General features: G+C 36.9%; 1 protein-coding gene, 1 long non-coding RNA gene and 1 pseudogene across 2 annotated transcripts; 2 read left to right on the top strand and 1 right to left on the bottom strand.

Annotated features, from left to right (window-relative positions):
- The first annotated feature begins 38 nt into the window (after positions 1-38).
- On the top strand, positions 39-1,238 carry LOC120194190. The gene is made up of 3 exons (XM_039196576.1): positions 39-282; positions 775-880; positions 1,182-1,238. Exons 1-3 carry the CDS (start codon positions 173-175, stop codon positions 1,194-1,196), a joined length of 231 nt encoding a protein of 76 aa, XP_039052507.1. The 5' UTR covers positions 39-172; the 3' UTR covers positions 1,197-1,238.
- Positions 1,239-1,803: 565 nt separating this feature from the next.
- LOC120194191 lies at positions 1,804-10,876 on the bottom strand (annotated as a pseudogene).
- LOC120194194 lies at positions 2,235-21,922 on the top strand. Its single transcript, XR_005522952.1, has 3 exons — positions 2,235-2,454; positions 6,516-6,525; positions 21,912-21,922. It is a non-coding gene; the product is annotated as an uncharacterized LOC120194194 (long non-coding RNA).
- The last annotated feature ends 561 nt before the right edge of the window (positions 21,923-22,483 follow it).

A 22,483-nucleotide genomic window follows, 5' to 3' on the forward strand; every position in this document is an offset into this window, starting at 1 on the left:
AAGAAGATACGAACGAAACTCCTACTGCCTCTACGAAAAGACCAAAAAGTTTCTTATTTATGACGTGGCGGCGTTCAATTGGTTTAAAAAGGGAATAAATAAGTAAACTCATCCGCAATCTATAAAAGAACGGGTAAGGAAAATCAAATCTCAAAGGAGAACGGAGAAAAAAATGGGGTGTTTCTCTTGCTTCGATGGAGGAAACAAAGAACAGCGAAAGGAGGAAGAAAGATTGGCCTCTGCCGAAGCTCGTGCCAAAGCTGCTGAGGCTGCTCAGAAAAGGTATCTTAGTCCCCTCTTATATTTAATTTTTCAATCCCTTCTACAATTCGCCTTTCTGTTATCTCATATTCGGTTGCTTCTATTATACTATTACCATATGAAAAATATGAGTCTCTTGCATTTTTTTGGATAATTCTCAAATGTTCGTTATCTTGGGCGATCGATGTAAGATTGATCCGTTTTTTTAAAAAAAATTGTTTACGGTTATTGCGTTTTGATCAGAAAAAGAGGAGTTCAATGCTGAAAATTAGGATTTGCTACTATGTTATGGAAGATTTAAACATTGTAAAATAAGTCCGATTTGATATCCTTATTGAAATTGTTACATAAATTGCTAGCAGCGATATAATTATATTTAGTCTATTGTTCTTTTTAGTTGTGAAAGACGAATTTTCCTCTGGTTTGATGTCAAGTAGAGAAGCAGGCCAAGTTGAGCTTTCTAACAGTTTATTTTATTTTATTTTAAATTGAAACCATTGATCAAAATTGCAGGCAAGAGCAATTTGAACAGTCAGCTGCAGGAAGAGCTGCACGTGCACAGATGCAAGCGGCTGCAAAGCAGTCAGCAAACTCTAATAATGGCGAACCTGTTTTGAAGGTTTTTGTTACTAATATGCTAAATTAGCTTCAATGACATTGGCTTCTCAAGTTTTATGGTTATGAAAATAAAATCTGCCTCATAAAGTGGGGAAGATATGAGAGTTTTTCTCCATCTTATCAAGGCACTGTGTTTCCCGTAATGATGCCCTTGTCCTCCAATCTCATGCCGTGCTGCCTTTCGCTCTTGCACACTGATAAATAATTTCCTTTCCTTTGGGGTTCAGTTTCCATTATATTTATAGTTAAGCAAAAAATACACAAATTTTACGCATCTGTAGATTGGTTATTACGTTTTGCAGTGGCAGATGGGTTGAAGTCGAAGTTTTGCTGTCTATATTCAGCCTAATTTGCTCATGTATATATGGGTATATATTTCTATATGTTTATTCAATTAACAATTTTGTTGATAGATTATCGTTAATTATTTTCTGTGTTTTTTCTTAAATCAGGTTTACATCCTAATTTCCACATTGGTAGTATCATGCACAATACCATTGAGAATTTTAACACATCATTTCCATCATAAACTCATGTTTTCTGATGTCTCTAAGGTTTCTTCACTTGATTTTGCTCCTTCTAAACTTACTGTTTTCTGTCGTGCAGAAATAAAATTTAATGCTACCGTAGTTTCCAAGTTGTGAGCTCCTCTTGTCAAATAAGTGATACAGTAAAAATGCACCAGCTGTCCATTCTTTGTTCTCTATCTTCAGTTGTAATGGATGATAAATCCAACAAGAAGTTGAAACTGTAATTTTACATGTTTGCTTTGTTCAATATATCAACCTCAACGTATCTAACTTCTTGATTACCTTTACAGATTCCATTCCCTCCCCGGTAATTTTCTGCCCCTGTAGACTTTTATTTGTGGCCTGGATTCAGCTTCTATGAAATAAAAAGAATTTCGTAATGGAGAGAAACCTGTGACTTAATAAGAATTTCGGTATTGATCAGAAAAAAGCTGAAGCTAAAAATTAAGAGGCTGCTATACATTTTGATAAAAACTAGTCAAAATCCCATCATGGCTAACTAATCAAATTCCACCATCATGTGAAAGCTTCAACAGGAGCTGATAGCCTCAACTCATAGGCTGCTTGAAAAAAGTCCGCTGCTAGTCGCAACGAACCATCCATTTTTGCAATCAATCCAAGGTTCATCCATGCATCATGATTTGTAGGATCTAATCGAAGAGCATTCATTAGGAAGCTTCTTGCGATTGGAACTGATTGACCACCAGATTGCCTGAGTAATGCAGCTGTTGAAACAATGCTGGGTACGTAATCTGGTTCCATTGACAGTGAGACTGAGAATGATACCAGGGCCTCTTTATAAAGTGATTGGGCTTCAAATAACAAACCTGCAAAACAAACACCTTTGAAATTAAAAAGGAACCGCATAAACAAACATGCAGTGATAGATGGATTTGTACCTGTTGTAAGCCAACTTTTGGGTGAATAAAGTTCAATTGACTTAGCTTTGTCTAAACATATTTCTGCATCAGGCTACGAACCAAATTTGGTATAAATTGTAGCTAGATCTTGCCAGGCAGCCATTTCCATATTTCTTTCAGCTGCAGTCTGCAGAAGACATCAGAACAATGGTGGAAAACGTTTTGCTTTCACCCTTAGGTAGGTTTTTCTCTTACTCTTGTTTAAAGAGAAAAGATCACAGAACAACAGTGTCAAACTAGCCAGTATTTTAAGTTAATTACAAGCATAATCTGCAAACGCATGAACATAGGCATGCTACTGTTTGAGGCCAAAGAACTCGTACCTCTGTATCAGAACTATTAGAGTTATTTATTAGACTGTGCTTCTCTTTGTGCTTGAACCAGAGACAGCAAGGTTTGGTAAGTTTCAATTGATTGCTTGGGCTGTTCCCGAGCAATCTGAAGTACAGCTTTCAAACTAAGAAGTTCTAACCGATCCATCCTACTGGCTTCATCTAAAGCAAACTCAAGTATTGTTTCAGCATCTTTGGACCGCCTGTCAGCAGAAAGTATCAATGCTAATAACTTCCATCCTCTTCCCGAGTTTTCAGCCACCATGCTAGAATACTTCATTGCATTGTCGAAGGCTACATTTTCCAAACTGAGGTCAAGCATCACTTCTGGGTCTTCCTTCATGCTGAGAGAAGCATAGTTAAGAGAGGTCAAGGATTCTTTCTCGAAGAGAGTTCTTTCAGAATCTGATATGGAACTTCTAGCGGCATTCCCATAGCAAATGCCAAGGAACTTATGGGCTTGAACCGTGACTTGTCCATTCACTTCATCTGTCAATTTGATCACATTACGAGCAAAAGTTATTCCATGATGAGCATGCTTTGCATCTTGAGAAGATATATAAGCACCAAACAATAAAGCAAGGATATGAGGTTCGTGCTTTGCTTCGGACAGGCCAGAAACTTTCTTTAACAAGTTCAATCATCAATGCCACCTCATTCTGGCCAGCAGCAGCATAACAAAGAGCAAGAAAATACCACCTCTCAGCTCTTTCATATATGCCCGGAGGGGCCTGCTCCCCATGTTCTGCTAGTAATTCAAACTGCTCAGTAACTGAGAGAGCAAAAGCGAGATGATCCATAATTTCTGCATCCCACTTTATTTCTCCAAATACCACTTTTTGCATAAATGTTAGAAGGATAAGAATTGCTTCCTCTGTATTACTATTCGGTGTAGTTGAGCCCCATACAGATAAGTGAGGTGGGAGGGTTGTTTCAACACCAAATTCCACGGTTTGACTAAAGCCCAAATCTTTTTGTACGCTTGCTAACCTCTGGGGATCCAAATTCCATGGCTTGACTAAAGCCCGACGATACGCAGTTATAGCTTCATCGAGATAACTGTTATGGATTGAAGAGAAATAGAGAAGATTACGAGAATAGAGAGGATAGAAGAAGAGAGAATTTAGAGGAAAGGAAAGTTCATCATTCATTTCATAACCCCTTTTTCCATTACATTGCTGTTTTATTTACATACAAGCAAATAGATAATCTGTTATGCCAGCTGGCCTGTCCTTGCTAACCAATTCTGTTATCTCCACAGGACTTGGGCTTTACTGGGCCACCCGTGTATCACTTGGATCTCCTGGACCCAGCATCTGAATCTGCTGGATCAACCGGTTTGGTGATTTAATAATCCCCGTGTGCCTCACGTGCTCCTCTTTCAGGTAATTACTTCCCCATTCAATCTTAATCCCTAACCCTTGTTTCTTCATTTCCCCCAATTCTCTCAATTCTTCTTCGATACTCTTTTCTCGCCCTTCGTCTTCTCCCTCTCGCCTACCTTCTCCAACTGTGACAATACCCGCCCCATGAGTCGTGCGTCTCGTCCAGGTTAGTCCAACGAACCAATAACTGTGTAACTGGTTTATTCTGTCTATTAATAATCCTTCTGCCCAATATTCTACTAGGTTCGATTTTGAACTGACCTTCAGCATCAATATCAGGAGGATCAGCTGAAGTTGTTGCTATGTCTCCAACATGCTTCTTCAATAAGCTAACATGAAAGACTGGGTGCAAACGCGAGGTATCTGGTAAGTCCAATTTATAGGCTACTTCTCCAATTTTATAAATAATTTTATAAGGACCATAACACCTTGCTGCCAATTTTAAATGTTTTCGCAGGGCAAGAGAAGATTGTCGATACGGTTGCAACTTCAAGTAAACTAAATCTCCAACTTGAAAAACTCGTTCTGACCTGTTTTTGTCTGCTTTCTGTTTCATTCTATTACTGGCTTGCTCTAACTGGACTTTGACCAATTGTTTGATTTCTTCCCTGCTACGCATTAATTCTGCTACTGCATGTACATTAGTCTCTGTATGCCAAAGCATTGTAGGAGCCTTGTAGCCATAGAGAGCCTGAAAAGGTGTTAACTTTAAGGCAGTGTGGTAGGTGGTATTGTACCACCACTCAGCATGTGGCAACCATTTAGCCCATTGCTTGGGTTGATAAAAACAAAGACCCCTTAGGTACTGTTCTAAGCATTGATTTACCTTCTCTGTCTGTCCATCAGTTTCAGGATGGTAGGCAGTGCTAAATAGAGTCTTAGTTCCTAAGAGTTTCATCAGTTCTCTCCAAAAGAGACTAGTGAAAGTCTTATCTCTGTCTGAAATGGCCAATTTAGGCTGTCCATGAAGCTTATAAATATGATCCAAATATAATCTAGCCACCTCAGCTGCTGAGTAAGGATGTGACAGAGCCAAAAATGACTATACTTAGTAAACTTATCAACCACTACTAAAATACAATTTTTCTTCAATGATGTAGGCAGCCCTTCTATAAAATCCATAGTGATGACCTCCCAAGCCTGTTGAGGAATAGGTAGTGGCTGTAGCAGTCCTGGTTTAGAAACATGCTCCACCTTAGTTTGTTGACAAACTGCACAAGCTGTGACATAGGTTGCCACCATAGCCTTAAGTTTAGGCCAATAAAAATATGATCTAATTCTTTGATAAGTGGCTTGACTTCCAGAATGACCTCCATAAGGTGAATCATGTAACGTCTGAAGAATCTGTAGTCTTAAGGTTCCAGCAGTTCCAATATAAACTCTTAAATCTAAGGATGCCCTTTGAAAATCTCCAATTAATATCAACAGTAGGATTCACAGTTAATTTAGAAATCCAATCAGCAGCCAATAGATCTTCTTTATAACTAGCCTCCACATCTTGAACCCAGTTAGGAATAATTACAGTTGTACCCATAGCAAAACACTGACCCTGATCCTCCCATTGCCTAGATAAGGCATCTGCCACAACATTGGATTTTCCCTTTCTATACTGAATAGTATAATCCAAACCCAAAAGCTTAGTCAGGCATTTCTTTTGAATTGTAGTAGTCAACTTCTGTTCCAAGAGATACTTTAGAGGTTCATGGTCAGTTTTAATGACAAAAGGATTTCCCTCTAAGTAATGTCTCCATTTAAAAACTACCAGTAGGATAGCTAGATACTCTCTTTCATAAATAGAAAGGCTAGAATTTCTAGGACTAAGAGCCTTGCTTAAATAAGCAATAGGTCTGCCATTTTGAGATAAGACAACACCTATACCACCTGAGCTTGCATCTGTTTCCAAGCAAAAATTCTTGGAAAAATCTGGGAGAGCTAAAACTGGAGCACTACTCATAGCTCTTTTAAGTTCTTCAAAGGCAGTTACAGCTGCACTAGTCCATTGAAAGTTGTCTGTTTTAAGCATCTGTGTCAGTGGCTTGCTGATAGCACCGTAGTCTTTAATAAATCTCCTGTAATAGCCTGTTAATCCTAAAAATCCCCTCAAAGATTTTAAGGATTTAGGAAGAGGCCAATTCTTCATTGCTTCCACTTTACTAGGATCAATAGCAACTCCTGCAGCTGAAATAATATGTCCAAAGTATTCCACTTGGTTTTGTCCAAAAAAACATTTGGAGAACTTTGCAAATAATTGATTAGCCTGTAACACCTCTAAAACTTTCTGTAAATGAGCAATATGAGCTGCCATAGAACTACTGTAGACTAAAATGTCATCAAAAAACACCAACACAAATTTTCTAAGGAATGAACTAAATAATTCATTCATTAATGTCTGAAAAGTAGCAGGGGCATTAGTAAAGCCAAAAGGCATTACCTTAAATTCATAGTGGCCTTGATGAGTTCTGAATGCAGTTTTGTGTATGTCTGCCCTTTTAATTCTGATTTGCCAATACCCTGATCTGAGGTCAATCTTTGAAAAATAAACAACACCATGTAACTCATCTAATAAATCCTCCACCACAGGAATAGGAAATTTATCCTTAATAGTCATGCTGTTGAGTTGTCTATAATCCACACAGAACCTCCAAGATCCATCTTTCTTCTTAATTAATAGGCAGGGATATGCAAATGGACTCCTACTAGGCTGAATAATAGAGGAAGACAACATAGTAGCAATTTGCCTTTCAACCTCTGCCTTCTGATTATGTGGAAATCTGTAGGGCCTTAGATTAACAGGAATTGAATCTGGCTTAAGAGGAATACCATGGTCGTGATTTCTTTTTGGTGGAAGGCCTTTTGGTTCCTCAAAAATAGTCTTGTATTTTTCTAAGAGAGGCCGAATAGCTGTAGGAATAGGGTTAGAACCTTCTGTCATAGATAATAACACCACATGTCCCAAAATAACAGAGTCTGAAGCTGTCATTTTCAATAAAGAAGCCCCTGAAATTTGCTGCAAAAATTGAGATGGTTGCTGACAATGTATAACAATTTGTTCATCCTGATGAACAAAACTAAGAGTCATTTTATTGAAGTCCATCAAGATTGGACTAAATAGTTTCATCCAATCTACTCCCAATACCATATCACTTCCTCCCAATTGTAAAAGTCTGAAATCATGAACAAAAGAGTGCCCTTGCATTTGCCATTCAACCTTATTGCACCTTGCTGAACTATAAAGTTGTTGTCCATTAGCCACTGTAATAGCTAAAGGGTAAGGTGTATTCACCTGTATACCAGCTTCACCCCACTGTGGTGTTAGAAAACTGTGAGTACTGCCACTGTCAATTAGAATGTTCAATGGTTTGCCTTGGATACTGCCCTGAATTCTTAGTGTATTATATCCAATACACCCAGTGATAACATTCATAGATATTTCTAGGCTCTCTTCTTCCTGTAGGACTGGCTGTTCTGAATCAGTAGGTACAATATCTGAAGGAAGAACAATCTCATCTTCAATCATCATGTTTAATTGTTTAATTTTACACTGGTGGCCTGGGACAAATTTCTCACCACACTTAAAGCACAAATTATTTTGCCTTCTGTACTCCAGTAAATTCTGTTTTGGTTGCAAAGTGGTTGAACTCTTTTGTGGAATTGGTAACTGATTTGGCTTAGAATTAGGTAGGGAATTTGTATAGGATGGGTTTCTAAAGACTGGCCTCAATCTTTTACTTTCAAATTCAACAGACAATTCATACAATTTAGCTTGCCTATATGCTTCAGACAGTTTCTTAGGATCTAGGGCTTTGACCCTATGTTTAATGTCATCCCTTAATCCACTGATAAACAAAGAGACAAAGAATTCCTCACCTAGAGTAGGGTTCTGTAAAAGCATGTGAGGTTGTAATTCTTCAAATCTATCTTGATACTCTTCCACAGACCCTTTCTGAACTAATTTAGTAAACTCTTCCACTATATCAGCAAAGGCCTTATTACAGAACCTATGACATAGGTCTGCTTCAAACTCATGCCATGTAACATGGTGTTTTTGCATAATATAGCCATCAAACCAAATTTCTGTTTTTCCTGTTAAGTACATTGTAGCTACTTGTACTCTTTGTTCCTCAGCAATATTACATAGTGAAAAGTACTTAAGACATTTATGTATCCAACCTCTTGGATTACTACCTTCAAAAAAAGGTAGCTCGATTTTAGGTCTGTGCAACATACTCCCTGAAGTATTAAAAGACCCCCCTGTGCCTCTTCCATCCACATCTAAGCCCATTGTATTGTTCTTAACAGCGCTGTTCTCCCCCACTTGATTATCATTTTTAAAACTAGTTATATGAGCAAGCAACTCCATTGGCTTAGATTTTAAAATTCCAGGCTCATCAGGTTTATAAGTAAACCTATTTTTATCATTAATCACTGTAACCTGTACAGCTTGCTTTCCACTCATATTATATGAATTAGGGGTCTGTACCTGTTCCTCCTCAGGCTGATTTTGATCTCTTTTTCGACCAGTCAAAATCCTCAAAAGCTCTTCCACGTATCCTTGATTTGTAGCCATTCTAGACTCCAAGGCAGTGATACGCTCCTCTTGATTTTCCCACCACTTAGGAATCTTAGTTTCATCTTGAGACTGCTTAACCAAAGTAGTCAATTCCTCCAATTGTTTCTGTAGTGCTGCAAAATCTGATGATTCAGTCATTGTCTGGTTTTTCTTTGGCATTACAACTTCAATGGCCAGGAAAATTCAGGCTCTCGATACCAATTTGTTATGGATTGAAGAGAAATAGAGAAGATTACGAGAATAGAGAGGATAGAAGAAGAGAGAATTTAGAGAAAAGGAAAGTTCATCATTCATTTCATAACCCCTTTTTCCATTACATTGTTGTTTTATTTACATACAAGCAAATAGAGAATCTGTTATGCCAGTTGGCCTGTCCTTGCTAACCAATTATGTTATCTCCACAGGACTTGGGCTTTATTGGGCCACCCGTGTATCACTTGGATCTCCTGGACCCAGCATTTGAATCTACTGGATCAATCGGTTTGGTGATTTAATAATCCCCGTGCGCCTCACGTGCTCCTCTTTCAGGTAATTGCTTCCCCATTCAATCTCAATCCCTAACCCTTGTTTCTTCATTTCCCCCAATTCTCCCAATTCTTCTTCGATACTCTTCTCTCGCCCTTCGTCTTCTCCCTCTCGCCTACCTTCTCCAACTGTGACAATAACCTACCTTAATCCATAGATTAGGGAGCAATTCCAATGCTTTGTGAAATATTTCTTGTAGCTTGCAATCTTCTGCAATTCCCTCAAGCATTCCATTAGGCAGTGCCGCCTCAACCACGTCTAAAATAAGTTGCAATCCTTTGCAGCCTCTGATAAATGTAGAAAACACAAGCATCAAAACCATTTAAAGCCTACATTCTAACAACAATTCCATGGATATATATATAAGCCATCCACCAACAAGGGCAATGCCATTTTTAAAATCCTTGATCTTCAACGACCAAATTTGAACTGTCCAAGAACAATAGAAACTACACTAAAACATCGCTCATCTTGATCCAGACATGCTCAGGGAATCATAAGATTGTAAGATCAGTACTTCCTAAGAAGTAAGCAGTCTATTGTGAAGCAAACCAATTATGTAAGTTCCTTGTAGGGAGAAACTAGAAATACCTGTAATATACCCAAGTTCCTCCTACGATTTTGCTTTCAATAAAATGGCTTCCAGAAGTAAGCTCACTGAATGCATTGACATCACAGTAGGAGGGATAACGTCACCTTTGGACCGTGGTTTGCGTTGCCGGGTTCTCTCAACAATAGTCATAGTCATCCTTGGTGTCAAACTTTTGATGTCAATACCCTGAAAAACCTGAAGCGCTGCATCAAAATTCCCTCTTTGATACTCTAGCCTCCCCAACAGCGCCCTTGCTTCCTTCAAATCCGTCCGAAAAACAAAACAAATTATCTTGCAAATGATGGGTTGGAAGAACAGATTGATTTATGGCAAATAAAAGCTCTTGCCCAACTCATAATTTAAGGAGAGAGCTTCTTTGAGAGTGGATTCAACTTCATCCACTCGAACAGCATCAAGCTTCGATTCCCAGACTCCGGTCCAAGATGAAAGTCCACTGGCAGAGAAATCTCTGGTTGCTAAGGACTCCGGCGACTGTGGAGCGTCTTCAAACTCGAACTTTTCACCTGAGCAAGGACACAGCATCTTCTCCAAGGAAATAACAGCCTACGATTTGGATGTCAACAGCTGGAGGAAAATGGATTGGATCAAACAAAATAAACAGATGCAATTGCATTTAAACCGTAATGGAAGCCAGTTATTGAACAGTTACAATATGATAAAACAGAAATGGAAATCCACAAACAAGTATCGATTACAGCAGTGACCCTCATAAATGATTGAGCCAAAAAGGAAAGAAAATGGAAAGAGACAAAATCTCTTGCGGACGGTAAGTTGTAGGAGGAAACGCCAACAACAAAAAGACAAAGCGTATTGAAAGAGAAAAAGAAAAGTTCACATGGAATGAAATGAGCGAGACCAAAGAAGAAAGCAGAGCAGAGCTTTGGACTTGCCAAAAACCAGCAGCGGTGGTTACACCATGAAAGCAACTTCTCTTGTTTCTTTATTTTCTGGTTTTTTGTCAATTCATAAATCATTTCAGCATTTCCTCTTCAAAAAAAAAAATTGGTAAGTTGGTGACAACTGAAACCAAATACTTCAAAAATAAATAATGGAGTGGTTTTAGAGATCTGATTAAGATATTATAGTATTTGTTGTTTGCTTAATATTATAAAATTAAAAGTTGTTTTGTATGTGTGAAGTGATGCAAGCCAATGCCCAATGGTGGTTTTGCAGAGCTTAACAGCTAGATTCTTCTTGTCATTTTCCGGCCCTTTTTATTCTTTTTCTTTCCTGTCTGTATTTTATGAAAATTTGGGCTGAGGCCGTGGCCGTTCTGAAAAAATATTTGAGCGTAGATACGTATATGGTAATGATAAAATAATTTAAATGAGAGAAGTATAAATAAAATTTTAGGATAGAAACTATTAATAAATATATCACTAATCGAAAAAAATTTAGATTTCATGATGAACATAATAAAATTTTAAGGTAAGTATCATCTATAAAATATGTGACTAACTTAAGAAAATACAGATTTTACGTTGGGCACATACCCACTTTCAACTATAAGTGCATCTGCTATTGGATGAGGACTGGTTTTTTCCATTAACACTTTTTCTTTTTTCAATTAAATAATGACACATGTTAATGTTATAATATCTATATTTTTTTTGGATAATTATGATGATAATATAATATATATTATTAATGATATATGTTATTATCTAATTAAAATGTTATTATCTATATTTTTTATTTTTTTTAATTAAATAATGACACATATTAATGTTATAAGAGACAATAGTCACAGAAAAAATTTATACATAAAACAAAAATATTAAATCTAAAGATAAAAAAACATAATCTTCTGTTGAGAATAACGTTTAATATCAAAAGAACCAAATAACCTTTATAAAATTCATTGTCTATGCCGAATTAGACGCTTTACGAAGTTATAAAAGAGTGTTGAGCGAATCAAATAACTTGACAGACTGCTTCGCTACACAATTCTGATTATATCGACAAATAACATTTTACCAAAAATAAAAAATCTGACAGTATGTGACATCCAACAAACTAATCAGAAAACAAATGTGAGAATCTTTATGCAAGCACCAACACGACTGTTGAGGTATGCGGAAAACTTACCAAAAGTCATAAGAAATGTGTCACAAGAGTAAAAAAAACATCTCATGTGGATAAATATTCTTATTTTAAATTAAAAACTCAAGAGAAAAAAGAAAAACAAATGACATAATATGATAAAGAACAATAAATATAATAATCACTTGTGATCGCAATCAATATTAAGAATAATATTGTCACTGATTAAATAAAAATCAAAAGAAAAAAAAACGTCACAAAAATAAGAGAAAAATTATATTGGATAAAAAGAAAGAGAACTTAGGTTTCCATTTACACGCATCAATATAAATTATTTAAAAATAAAACCCTAGCCACTATCTCCTTTCACCCTCTCCCCTTTTTTTTCCTTTATAATTTGTGTCGTTTTTTATAGATCAAATTATTTTTTTCTTCTTTGATATTGTTTAGTCAGTTGCGACATCAGCTTAGATATTGGTTGTCAATCATCTGTTGTCTTTTTTCTTTGTTTCTTTTTTAGTTTTTAATAGGATTACTTTATCTTTGTGACATGTTTATTTTTGTCTTTGTAACACGTTTATCTCTGTCTTTTAGTAATTTTTTTTTGCCATTGTTTTCGTTTATCTTTTTTTCTCATGGTTGAATTTAACATTGTCACGACTGATCAAGATGACACTTATTTGTTATCATGTTGATCTTTCCTGCTTTGGTCCCTCATATTAATTTGAATATGCGTTTTACGTTCGTTGATAGTTTTCTCACTTCACTCGACTCTAATTTGTTATTTGTCGGTGGTCTTTCAGTAACTTGTAAATCTTTATTTTAATTGCATATTTTCTATTTTTAATAAAACTTGCGACTTTCTATAAAAAATAAATAAAAGAATTATAATTGGATATGTTTTTTTCGTAAACTATATGAATGACCACTCAACCATGAGGTAGGTGTTAATATGACCACTATTTTCAAAATTGAGTTAATATGACCACTTAACTATTTAATTGATTCCAGTATAGTCACTTGTTGTTAACATTTAATGAAAATATTTACGTGACAGTTAACAAAATTGATATAATTATACTTTTTATTGTTGATACTTGTTCATTCAATCAATTTGGTCATACTTTTACTTTTATTTAATAAATGAATGATCTAATCAAGTGTGTCACATATGATCATGAAATGTGTCGCATTTGACATGTGGCAACTCTTAATTGTTAATGGTAAAATATTGACTTTAATTTAAAAATTTAAAAATAATAAATTTAGTATAAAAATATTGACTTTAATTTAGAAATGTAAGAATAATAATTTTACTTTAAATTTTAAAACCTCTTAAATACGGTTTATAGTACATATAATCTATTTTATAAAAAAAAATATTTGTTTAATTGATTTATATTCTCTTATATTTTATAATTGGTCTAGATTGAAATCATCATTTGAATGATTTTATTCCTTTATTTTTCTATCATTAACAATATTATAAGATAAATATAGTTTGTTGCAATACTTAATCAAATGAAGCATTTGGTCTAGTGGATTTGGTGATATTCTTCTAGTTAAGAGACCTGGGTTTAAACCCCCATCAAACGCAAATTATCTTTATTTTATTTTCTACCCAATAAGGAGAGGGCAATAAATTAAAATTGATTAAAAAACCTCTAATCAAGAGTTCACCCGTGTTATGATCATACGTTGAAACATGTTATCTTTCGATTGAATAGTTAATTTATTGAATAAAATTAAAATTATGACCACATTGATTGAATGTATAAGTATTGAAGATCAAATATATAATAGAGAAAATCGCCTCAGTGACCAAAAAAAAGTTATAATATACGATTTTAACCAACTTTTTTTGGATTTGCCAAAATGACCAACAAAATCGCAACGCGAAATAAAAATCGCAACGCGATCCCCAGAATCGCAAATCAGTTTCCAGAATCGCAACGCGATTCTTGAAAATCGCGATGCGATAGTACAAATTCGCATTGCGATTTTCCATAATCGCAACGCGAATATGAAAATCGCAACGCGAACACATAAATCGCAACGCGTATCCGTAAATCGCAACGTGTATCCGTAAATCGCAACGCGTATGGGTAAATCGCAATGCGTATCCGTATATCGCAACGCGTATCCGTAAATCGCAACGCGTATCCGTAAACCGCAACGTGTATCCGTAAATCGCAACGCGTATCCGTAAATCGCAATGCGTATCCGTAAATCGCAACGCGTATCCGTAAATCGCAACGATAATCCGTAAATCGCAACGCGTATCCGTAAATCGCAACGATAATCCGTAAATCGCAACGAGAATCTGTAAATCGCAACGATAATCCGTAAATCGCAACGAGAATCTGTAAATCACAACACTGAAATTTTGGGTATATAACACTGAAATCATAAACTAAATCCCTAAATCGCAACTCATTCCATCTCCATCTATCACTCTCTCCGGCGACATCCGTTCCTATATCCAACGACATCCTTCCCCATCCGGCAACAGGTCTTAGTTTCGCATCTCGTTTGTTTAGTTACAACCATGAAATCATCTAATGTTGATCATGTTTGGATAGATTTGTGTTTTGGAGGGTCATGGGATAATGTTAATGGTGTTTTACAATATATGCCTTTACCCATAAATCTTCAACTAAAATTGTCTTTACAAAAGTTAACTTATGAAACTCTAATGCTACGTGTTTCAAATAAATTGAATTTAGAGCCCCTAAGTGGATTTAGGCTATCTTATCAGAGAAATGGTAAAGTTTATTTGTTAACCGACAATGAAGATGTTGAACGATTCATTGCTTACATTAGTGTTTCACAAGATGATGTTACATTGTATGTTGTTGAACCTAGAAGTAGTATTGTTGGGTCAGTAGCGGGTAGTAATCAACTAAGTTTTTCTCAAAACCCACAACCTTTCTCTAATCCAAATCCCAATCAACTTTCAGCACCAAATTCCGGTTTTCGTATTGACCAGTTAGACGATGATGAGCCAACAGAAAAAATTGTGAGTACTAGTCAGTATTCGAAATTTGGTCTTGGTCAATATCCGGACTTTGATATTGGTCAATACACGGATTTTGATGATGTTTCAGAAGAAGAACAGACCATGCGTGTAATGATATTGATATTGGTCAATACCCGAATTTTGATGATGAAACAGCCGTTGCCGAAGAATGTAATGTTGATGATAATGAGGAGGAAGTTACGACTGTGAATGAACATGTTGAACATCCATTCTGTAATTCATATAATCCTGAAGAAGAAAAAGAAGAAGAAAAAGTCCCCGAAGAAAAGAAAATGCCACGGGCGTATAACTGGAATATGCCAGAATTACTTCAGATACCGGAAGAAGAGTTGATAAAGAAAGCAGTTGATTGTTACACAAAAGTTTTTCGTATCAAGAAAGATGATTGTTTTGATACAAAGGAAGACTTGAAGATAGCTTTATATACGAAATGTGTGGAAGATGGCTATCAACTAAAAGTTAACAAATCAAGCAAAGATCGTTTCGAAACAAGGTGTATGATTGACAAAAACTGTACGTGGCGTATGATTGCAAAGAGAATAAAAGATTGCAAAATGTTTCAAGTTAGGACTTTTATTGATAAACATACATGTTCAAGAACCCAAGTTTTTCCTCACCATAGACAGGCAAACAAAAAGGTGTTGGGTGGTTTTCTGGCTGAGTTAATGTTTTTGAATGGCAGGGTATATCGGGGACATGAAATTATGACTGACATGAATGCTCGGTTCAAGATTAGTATATCATATTCTCAAGCTTGGAGAGCCAAATGTTATGCCTTGGAATTGTTGAGGGGGTCGCCAGAAGCATCGTTTGCCCAACTGCCGGCTTATTGTCACAATTTAAAGCTGAAAAATCCTGGGTCGGTAACTCATATCAAAACAGATAGAGATGGACGCTTTGAGTTGCTGTTTATCGCCATTGGTGCTACGGTTAGTAAATCAATATAATTTTGTTGACTCATTTTTGTTAGTTACATGCATTTCACATTTAAATGATTATATTTCTTGTGTATATTATTTTGTAGATTCGTTCGTTTATTACTTGCATGCGCCCAGTTATTATAGTTGACGGAGCACATTTGAAAGGTCGATACCTTGGAGTAAACTTATTAGCAGTAGCCATGGATGCTAACAATGGGATATTGCCAATAGCTTACGGGGTTGGCAAATCTGAAACCTCTGATTCATGGACATGGTTTATGGGGCATCTTAGGGATTGCATAGGTCCTATTAGCAATCTGACAATCATATCCGATAGGGCAAACTCAATTGACAACGCTGTTAGAAGGTGTTTCCCAGATGCTTTTCATGGACTTTGTGGTGTTCATTTGTATAGAAATCTAAAATCAAGGTCTGCTGGTATAAAAAAGCACAAATGGACATACTGGAAGGCTGTAAAAGCTTATCGGGAAGTGGATTTCAATAAGCATATAAATTGTTTAAGACGTGTTTTACCTCAGTGTGCTCAAACACTAGAAGATGTCGGGTTTGAAAGATGGTCAAGAGTACATCAACTTGGAGCAAGATATGGTTTCATGACGTCTAATAGTGCAGAATCAATCAACGCTCTAAGTCGTCATTCCCGGAAATTACCCATTACTATGTTAATGGAGTTTTTTCGAGCCTCTATTCAACAGTGGTACTACAAGAAAAGAAACCATGCAGGTATTATTTCTTTGAATTCGTAACTTATCATATTTATATATTTTACTAAGTATTGTTTATTTAAATTTACAGGAACATTGGAACATCGTGTTACACCATGGACTGAAAAAAAGATAACGAAACGTGTTGTGAAGTCAACATCATGGAGAGTTGAACCATGTTCAAACACTTTGTTTCAAGTACTGGATAATAACTTAAATGGGCTAGTCGATCTAAATGCAAAGACGTGTAGTTGTATGAAATGGCAAACATCTGGTTATCCGTGTGGCCATGTTATAAAAGTTGCTCTTCATTTAAACCAAGATGATTCAAGCGCATACGCTATGGATTGCTACACTACAGAAGTTTATCGACAGACTTATGCCGAGATTGTCTACCCTATTCCACATCCTTCTGAGTGGGACATACCAGATGACTTACAAACAGTTTTGCCACCAGCCATGGACAGAAGGCTACCTGGCCGACCAAAAAGTCACGATCGTATACCGTCTAAGGGTGAAGAGAAGAAGAGATCGACATGTAGTCGGTGCAAGGAAAGTGGTCATACAAGGTTGACATGTGGATCACCAGTGCCATCAAAATCATCTTTTCCTCTACCAAAATATGGATCCTCATCAAAATCCAAAGCTCATATGGTGTGAACTTTGTATTATGTAAACGTTGTTATTCAGTTGTATTATGTAAACGTTTTAACATTTAACATTTTATGTGTATTATGTAAACGTTGCCATCAAAAGCTCATATGCAAACGTTGTATTATGTGGATTTTATGTGTGAACTTTTAACATTTTCAGTTGAATTAATGACTCAGGCCAACCATTTTGACTTAACCAACTCTTGTTATTCAGTTGTTATCACTATTAGGCATGCATTTGACTATCGCAACACGGAAAATACAATCGCAACGCGAAATGAAAATCCCAACATGAAAATCGCAATGCGGAAATGAAAATCGCAACGTGAGAATCGCAATGCGAAATGAAAATCGCAATGCGAAATGAAAATCGCAACGAGAGAATCGCAATGCGAAATGAAAATCGCAATGCGAAATGAAAATCGAACAGACATAATCGCAATGCGAAATTAAAATCGCAATACGAAATGAAAATCGCAATGCGAAATGAAAATCGCAATGCGAAATGAAAATCGCAACGAAAGAATCGCAATGCGAAATGAAAATCGCAATGCGAAATGAAAATCGCAACGAGATAATCGCAATGCGAAATTATAAACGCATTGCGATTTTCATTTCCGCATTGCGATTTTCATTTCGCATTGCGATTCTCTCGTTGCGATTTTCATTTCGCATTGCGATTTTCATTTCGCATTGCGATAGTCATTTTTGCCTTCAACATAATGCAGATTGAAATCAACAAAATCAACCATTACATTTCAATCAATTAAACAAGCACAAATAAGAATAAGAATTATGTTCGCATCAATTACACAAATCAACTTTTACAAATCATCTTTTACAAATCAATTAAACAATCAAAAATTGAATCAACTTTTACAAATCAATTAAACAATCAAAAACAATCAATTAAACTATTGAATCAACTTTTGCAGCTCGACATCATTTTCACGCAGTTCACTTCTGAGATTAACCTGCAGAAACCAAACATTTGTTCAAACAACACTTTCTACGCAAATTATTGAATTCTAATTACTTAACCAAACATTTTCATTTATAAGTATATAAACTTACCAATTGTTTATGGACATTTTTATAACGCGGATGCAGGTAGGCAGCGTCTCGTATATATCGATTTAGCCATATAATGCCGAAACCACAAGCCTACTGCAGCTTTATCTCTATCGGTGGGAGGTAGATACTTGATGCTTCCCGTCGTCAAACGCTCCAACGCCAAGCATACGAGAGGACCACAATCTCCTCTGGCTCCGCTCGTTTGTTGTGGCGCGGTCTCGTCTCTAATAACTGTAATATTGAGCTTCTTTGGCTTCTTGTTTCCAGAACGAGTCCAATAATTGATCGCATCCAAGAATTTAGCCAAATGAGAGCTCCATCCCTTAATAACATCTCTTAAATCAGCCAATGATATGTAATTTATCATGCTGTCATACACTATTGTCTTAAGGGATGGGAGCTGAAGCTCGACGAGAATCCAATGTTTACGTTCCAAAACAGGGATAAACACCTGCAATCATAAGTAATAATTCATTCATTTGCGCACTTATTTCATAAAACCTTTAAACTCAATCTAAAATAAATACTAACCTTATCGACCTCCCACCATGCAGGATAAAGTTTAGTTTGTCCATTGCCCAAATCAAATGATTCATCTCGTGCATTCTTCAAGTGAACGGCGTGAAAAGACGTCGGCATTATTGTATATCGTATATTTTTATTTTTCTTAAGTTTTCTATTATTAGAAGACGTGTCACCCACGCATCGATATGCTGTTTTACAAAAAAAGACATATATTAGTGACTTACATAAATTTAAAAAAAAAATTAATCAAATTGAAATATAAGAAAAATATAAGACTTACCCCCCATCGAAATAGCCATTGTCTTCGACCCCTAATAATACGCCCCACCAAGGCCGTTCAAGCAACAAAAAGATATCATCGGTGAGCTTGCATATGTCAGTGAAACACCCCTTGCTCCGCTCATGTAGATAAAAATCAACTGCGGTCTTAGCCCAAAGGGTGTTATCCAAAATTGTGTCCGGTAGTTGTTCCCTCTCCTCTTCAGATACCGGTATGGTACTGGCCGGTAACTCATACGAGAGCCAACTCTCATCCATCATGTCCGGAACCGGTGGGGGTTTCTCAATACTTCGATATATTACCCCATGTGAATCGGGCTCTGGAATGGTGGGAGGGACCTCTTCAACGATGACAGTTGCCTCTTGAACGGTGGGAGGGGACTCTCGAGGAATGATATGGGGGGCCTCTTCAACGATAGGAGTGGACTCTTGAGGGATGACAGGCGAGTCGGGCTTCTTCTTGCGGTGTCTTCGCACTATTGGGGTGTACGGAGACTTAATAGCACGTGCACGCTGTCTGATGCGTGAACTCCGTCGTGCAAGCATAACCCGACGTAAAGCATCCACTCTATCGGGCCGCTAAATAATTAAATACAAAAATCAGTAATAAACAGACATGATATTTAAACAGTGAAAACAAAGACAAATATGTTTCAAACTTGCATTGTATTCACCCAAGTCATTATTCTATCATAGTTCACAAAATGCATCAGATAACAAAGAAAAATGTTTCAAACTAATACCCTGAAGTTAGTATTTGTCTTTGATTTGTCTATTGGTTGAAGTAATGCAATCCATTCAAGTTTCAATTTGCAGAAGAAGAAATAGTTTACTTTCGCAACACGAAACTTAAAATCGCAACGCGAAACCAAAATCGCAACGCGAAATGAAAATCGCAACGACAGAATCGCAATGCGAAATGAAAATCGCAACGAAAGAATCGCAACGCGAAATGAAAATCGCAATGCGATTTTGGTTTCGCGTTGCGATCTTGTCGTTGCGATTTTCATTTCGCATTGCGATTCTGTCGTTGCGATTTTCATTTCGCGTTGCGATTTTGGTTTCGCGTTGCGATTTAAGTTTCGTGTTGCGAAAGTAAACTATTTCTTCTTCTGCAAATTGAAACTTGAATGGATAAATTTACTTTCAACCAAAAGACAAAACAAAGACAAATACTATTTCACAGTGTTAAAGAATACACAGTTTAGCAGAATTGGCAGCAACCGAACAAATTTACTTTCAACCAAAAGACAAACAAAGACAAATACTATTTCACAGTGTTAAAGAATACACAGTTTAGCAGAATTGGCAGCAACCGAACAAATTTACTTTCAACCAAAAGACAAAACAAAGACAAATACTATTTCACAGTGTTAAAGAATACACAGTTTAGCAGAATTGGCAGCAACCGAACAAATTTACTTTCAACCAAAAGACAAAACAAAGACAAATATATTTCACAGTGTTAAAGAATACACAGTTTAGCAGAATTGGCAGCAACCGAACAAATTTACTTTCAACCAAAAGACAAAACAAAGACAAATACTATTTCACAGTGTTAAAAATACACAGTTTAGCAGAATTGGCAGCAACCGAACAAATTTACTAAGCAATCTAAGTGAAATGGCTAATCTAAGTGAAATTACGAGTAAATTTATCATTAAGTTAAATATGGAAAATCTTAAACTTACCTCGTTGCGTAGAGTATGAACCTCATTCTGCAACGATACTATCATCTCACGTAGAGCGGCAACCTCACCACGTAAAGTTGACACCTCCACACGCCATGCACCATCGTTATCGCGTAGAGTACCGATCTCCTCACGCAAGGCATTGACCTCATCACGTAACTCCCTTGACTCATCCCGTTGAGGTGGAGGTGGAGAACAGGGAGATAGGAGTCGTGGCATCTTTGCCGGTCGCCTATCATGAGGTGATGGTGGAGAAGAGGCTCGATGATGTGACGGGATAGGTGATGGCTCTCGTTCTAGAGATGTATAGTCGGGTCGATCGGGTGATGGCTCTAGGTGAGGTGATGGCTCTCGAATTGGAGGAAGTGGATGCTGCTCATCATCCGTGCCATCAAAAAAATTCTGACTAGCTTGCCACCAATCAGTGGCAAGCTCTTCCTCCGTGGGTGTCAGTCTTTGTAATGGAATGTTGGCCTCCTAAAATATAAAAACTCAAACAAAGTTAAACGTCTACTATTAATAACTTGTTTATATATTATATGAAAGTATTTGTGTTAACTTACATTATTTATTGTGGCATATGGTATTAAGTCTTCCCAATCCAACAGAGTTTTCCTCTTCCAGGAAATAGCCCTGGGAATATCATTTGACGTTTTATTGCATATGTACGCATGCTGGGGAAAGCCTCGAATATCCAAATCTACAAACAATATAATAACAAAATTAGTAATTGTTAAATAATTAATTATAATTTTAGAAACATTATATAGAAATTCTTACCTTAAAGGCCCAAACAAAGCCTGACAAAGTGTATTTGGACCCATCGCCCCGCAAACTTTTGCGGTCATCAAAGGCAGACGACAACTTAGTCCAGGTAGCTTTCCATATATACGAACCCCACGGAAACAGATTCCATGCATTCAGGTCCTCTACCAATATTATTAGCTCCCGATGAATAGGTTGTCTGGCCTCTCTGCCTAAAAAGCCGGCATACACAAGTAGTAGAAGGCATACTCGGACAACATCGACGTCTTCCATCCGAGTGAAACCAGCTTTCTTATTAAATAATTTCTTCAGGTCGTCGACATGTAGGTTCGGCTTCTCCATTGACTCATCCGGAAAAACCCGGGATAACCATGATGGGCGGGCGATATGACGAGTGTACCGGCCTACATCATCGTGTCCGAATCGTAGACCAGTGATTAAGCAGAACTCCTTCCGCCCAAAGCAAGTATACGCTGGTGGAAAATGAAACCATATCTCTTCCTCACCACGTTGTATACTGTCGGGTAGATTTGATGTCATGGTCTGAAGCCACAAATGGGTCAAATTAGCATCTCCACCCGGATGCTGTACTCTCAGCCATGGCCCGAAGCAGGTTTCCTCAAACAATTGTCTTTGAGCAGGTGAAAGCTTCTTTGCAATTGTAGTGGCCAGGCTGACTTTATTTCTCAAGGTCAATTGAGCCGAAAAAAATTTCTACAAAAACAATAAATACCAAGTTAGATATACCAAAAACTACACTGTGAAGATATACCAAAAACAATAAACATAAAAAGTAGTAGTTTATTCTTTAAACTAAAATTTGCAACACTGTTTTGTCTTTTGGTTGAAATGAAAATCGCAACGAGAGAATCGCAACGCGAGATGACAATCGCAACGAGAGAATCGCAACGCGAAATGAAAATCGCAACGAGAGAATCGCAACGCGAAATGAAAATCGCAATGCGATTTTGGTTTCGCGTTGCGATTCTCTCGTTGCGATTTCCATTTCGCGTT

This window comes from Hibiscus syriacus, unplaced genomic scaffold, assembly GCF_006381635.1.
Source record: "Hibiscus syriacus cultivar Baekdansim isolate YM2019G1 unplaced genomic scaffold, ASM638163v2 tig00116997_pilon, whole genome shotgun sequence".
NCBI lineage: Eukaryota > Viridiplantae > Streptophyta > Magnoliopsida > Malvales > Malvaceae > Hibiscus > Hibiscus syriacus.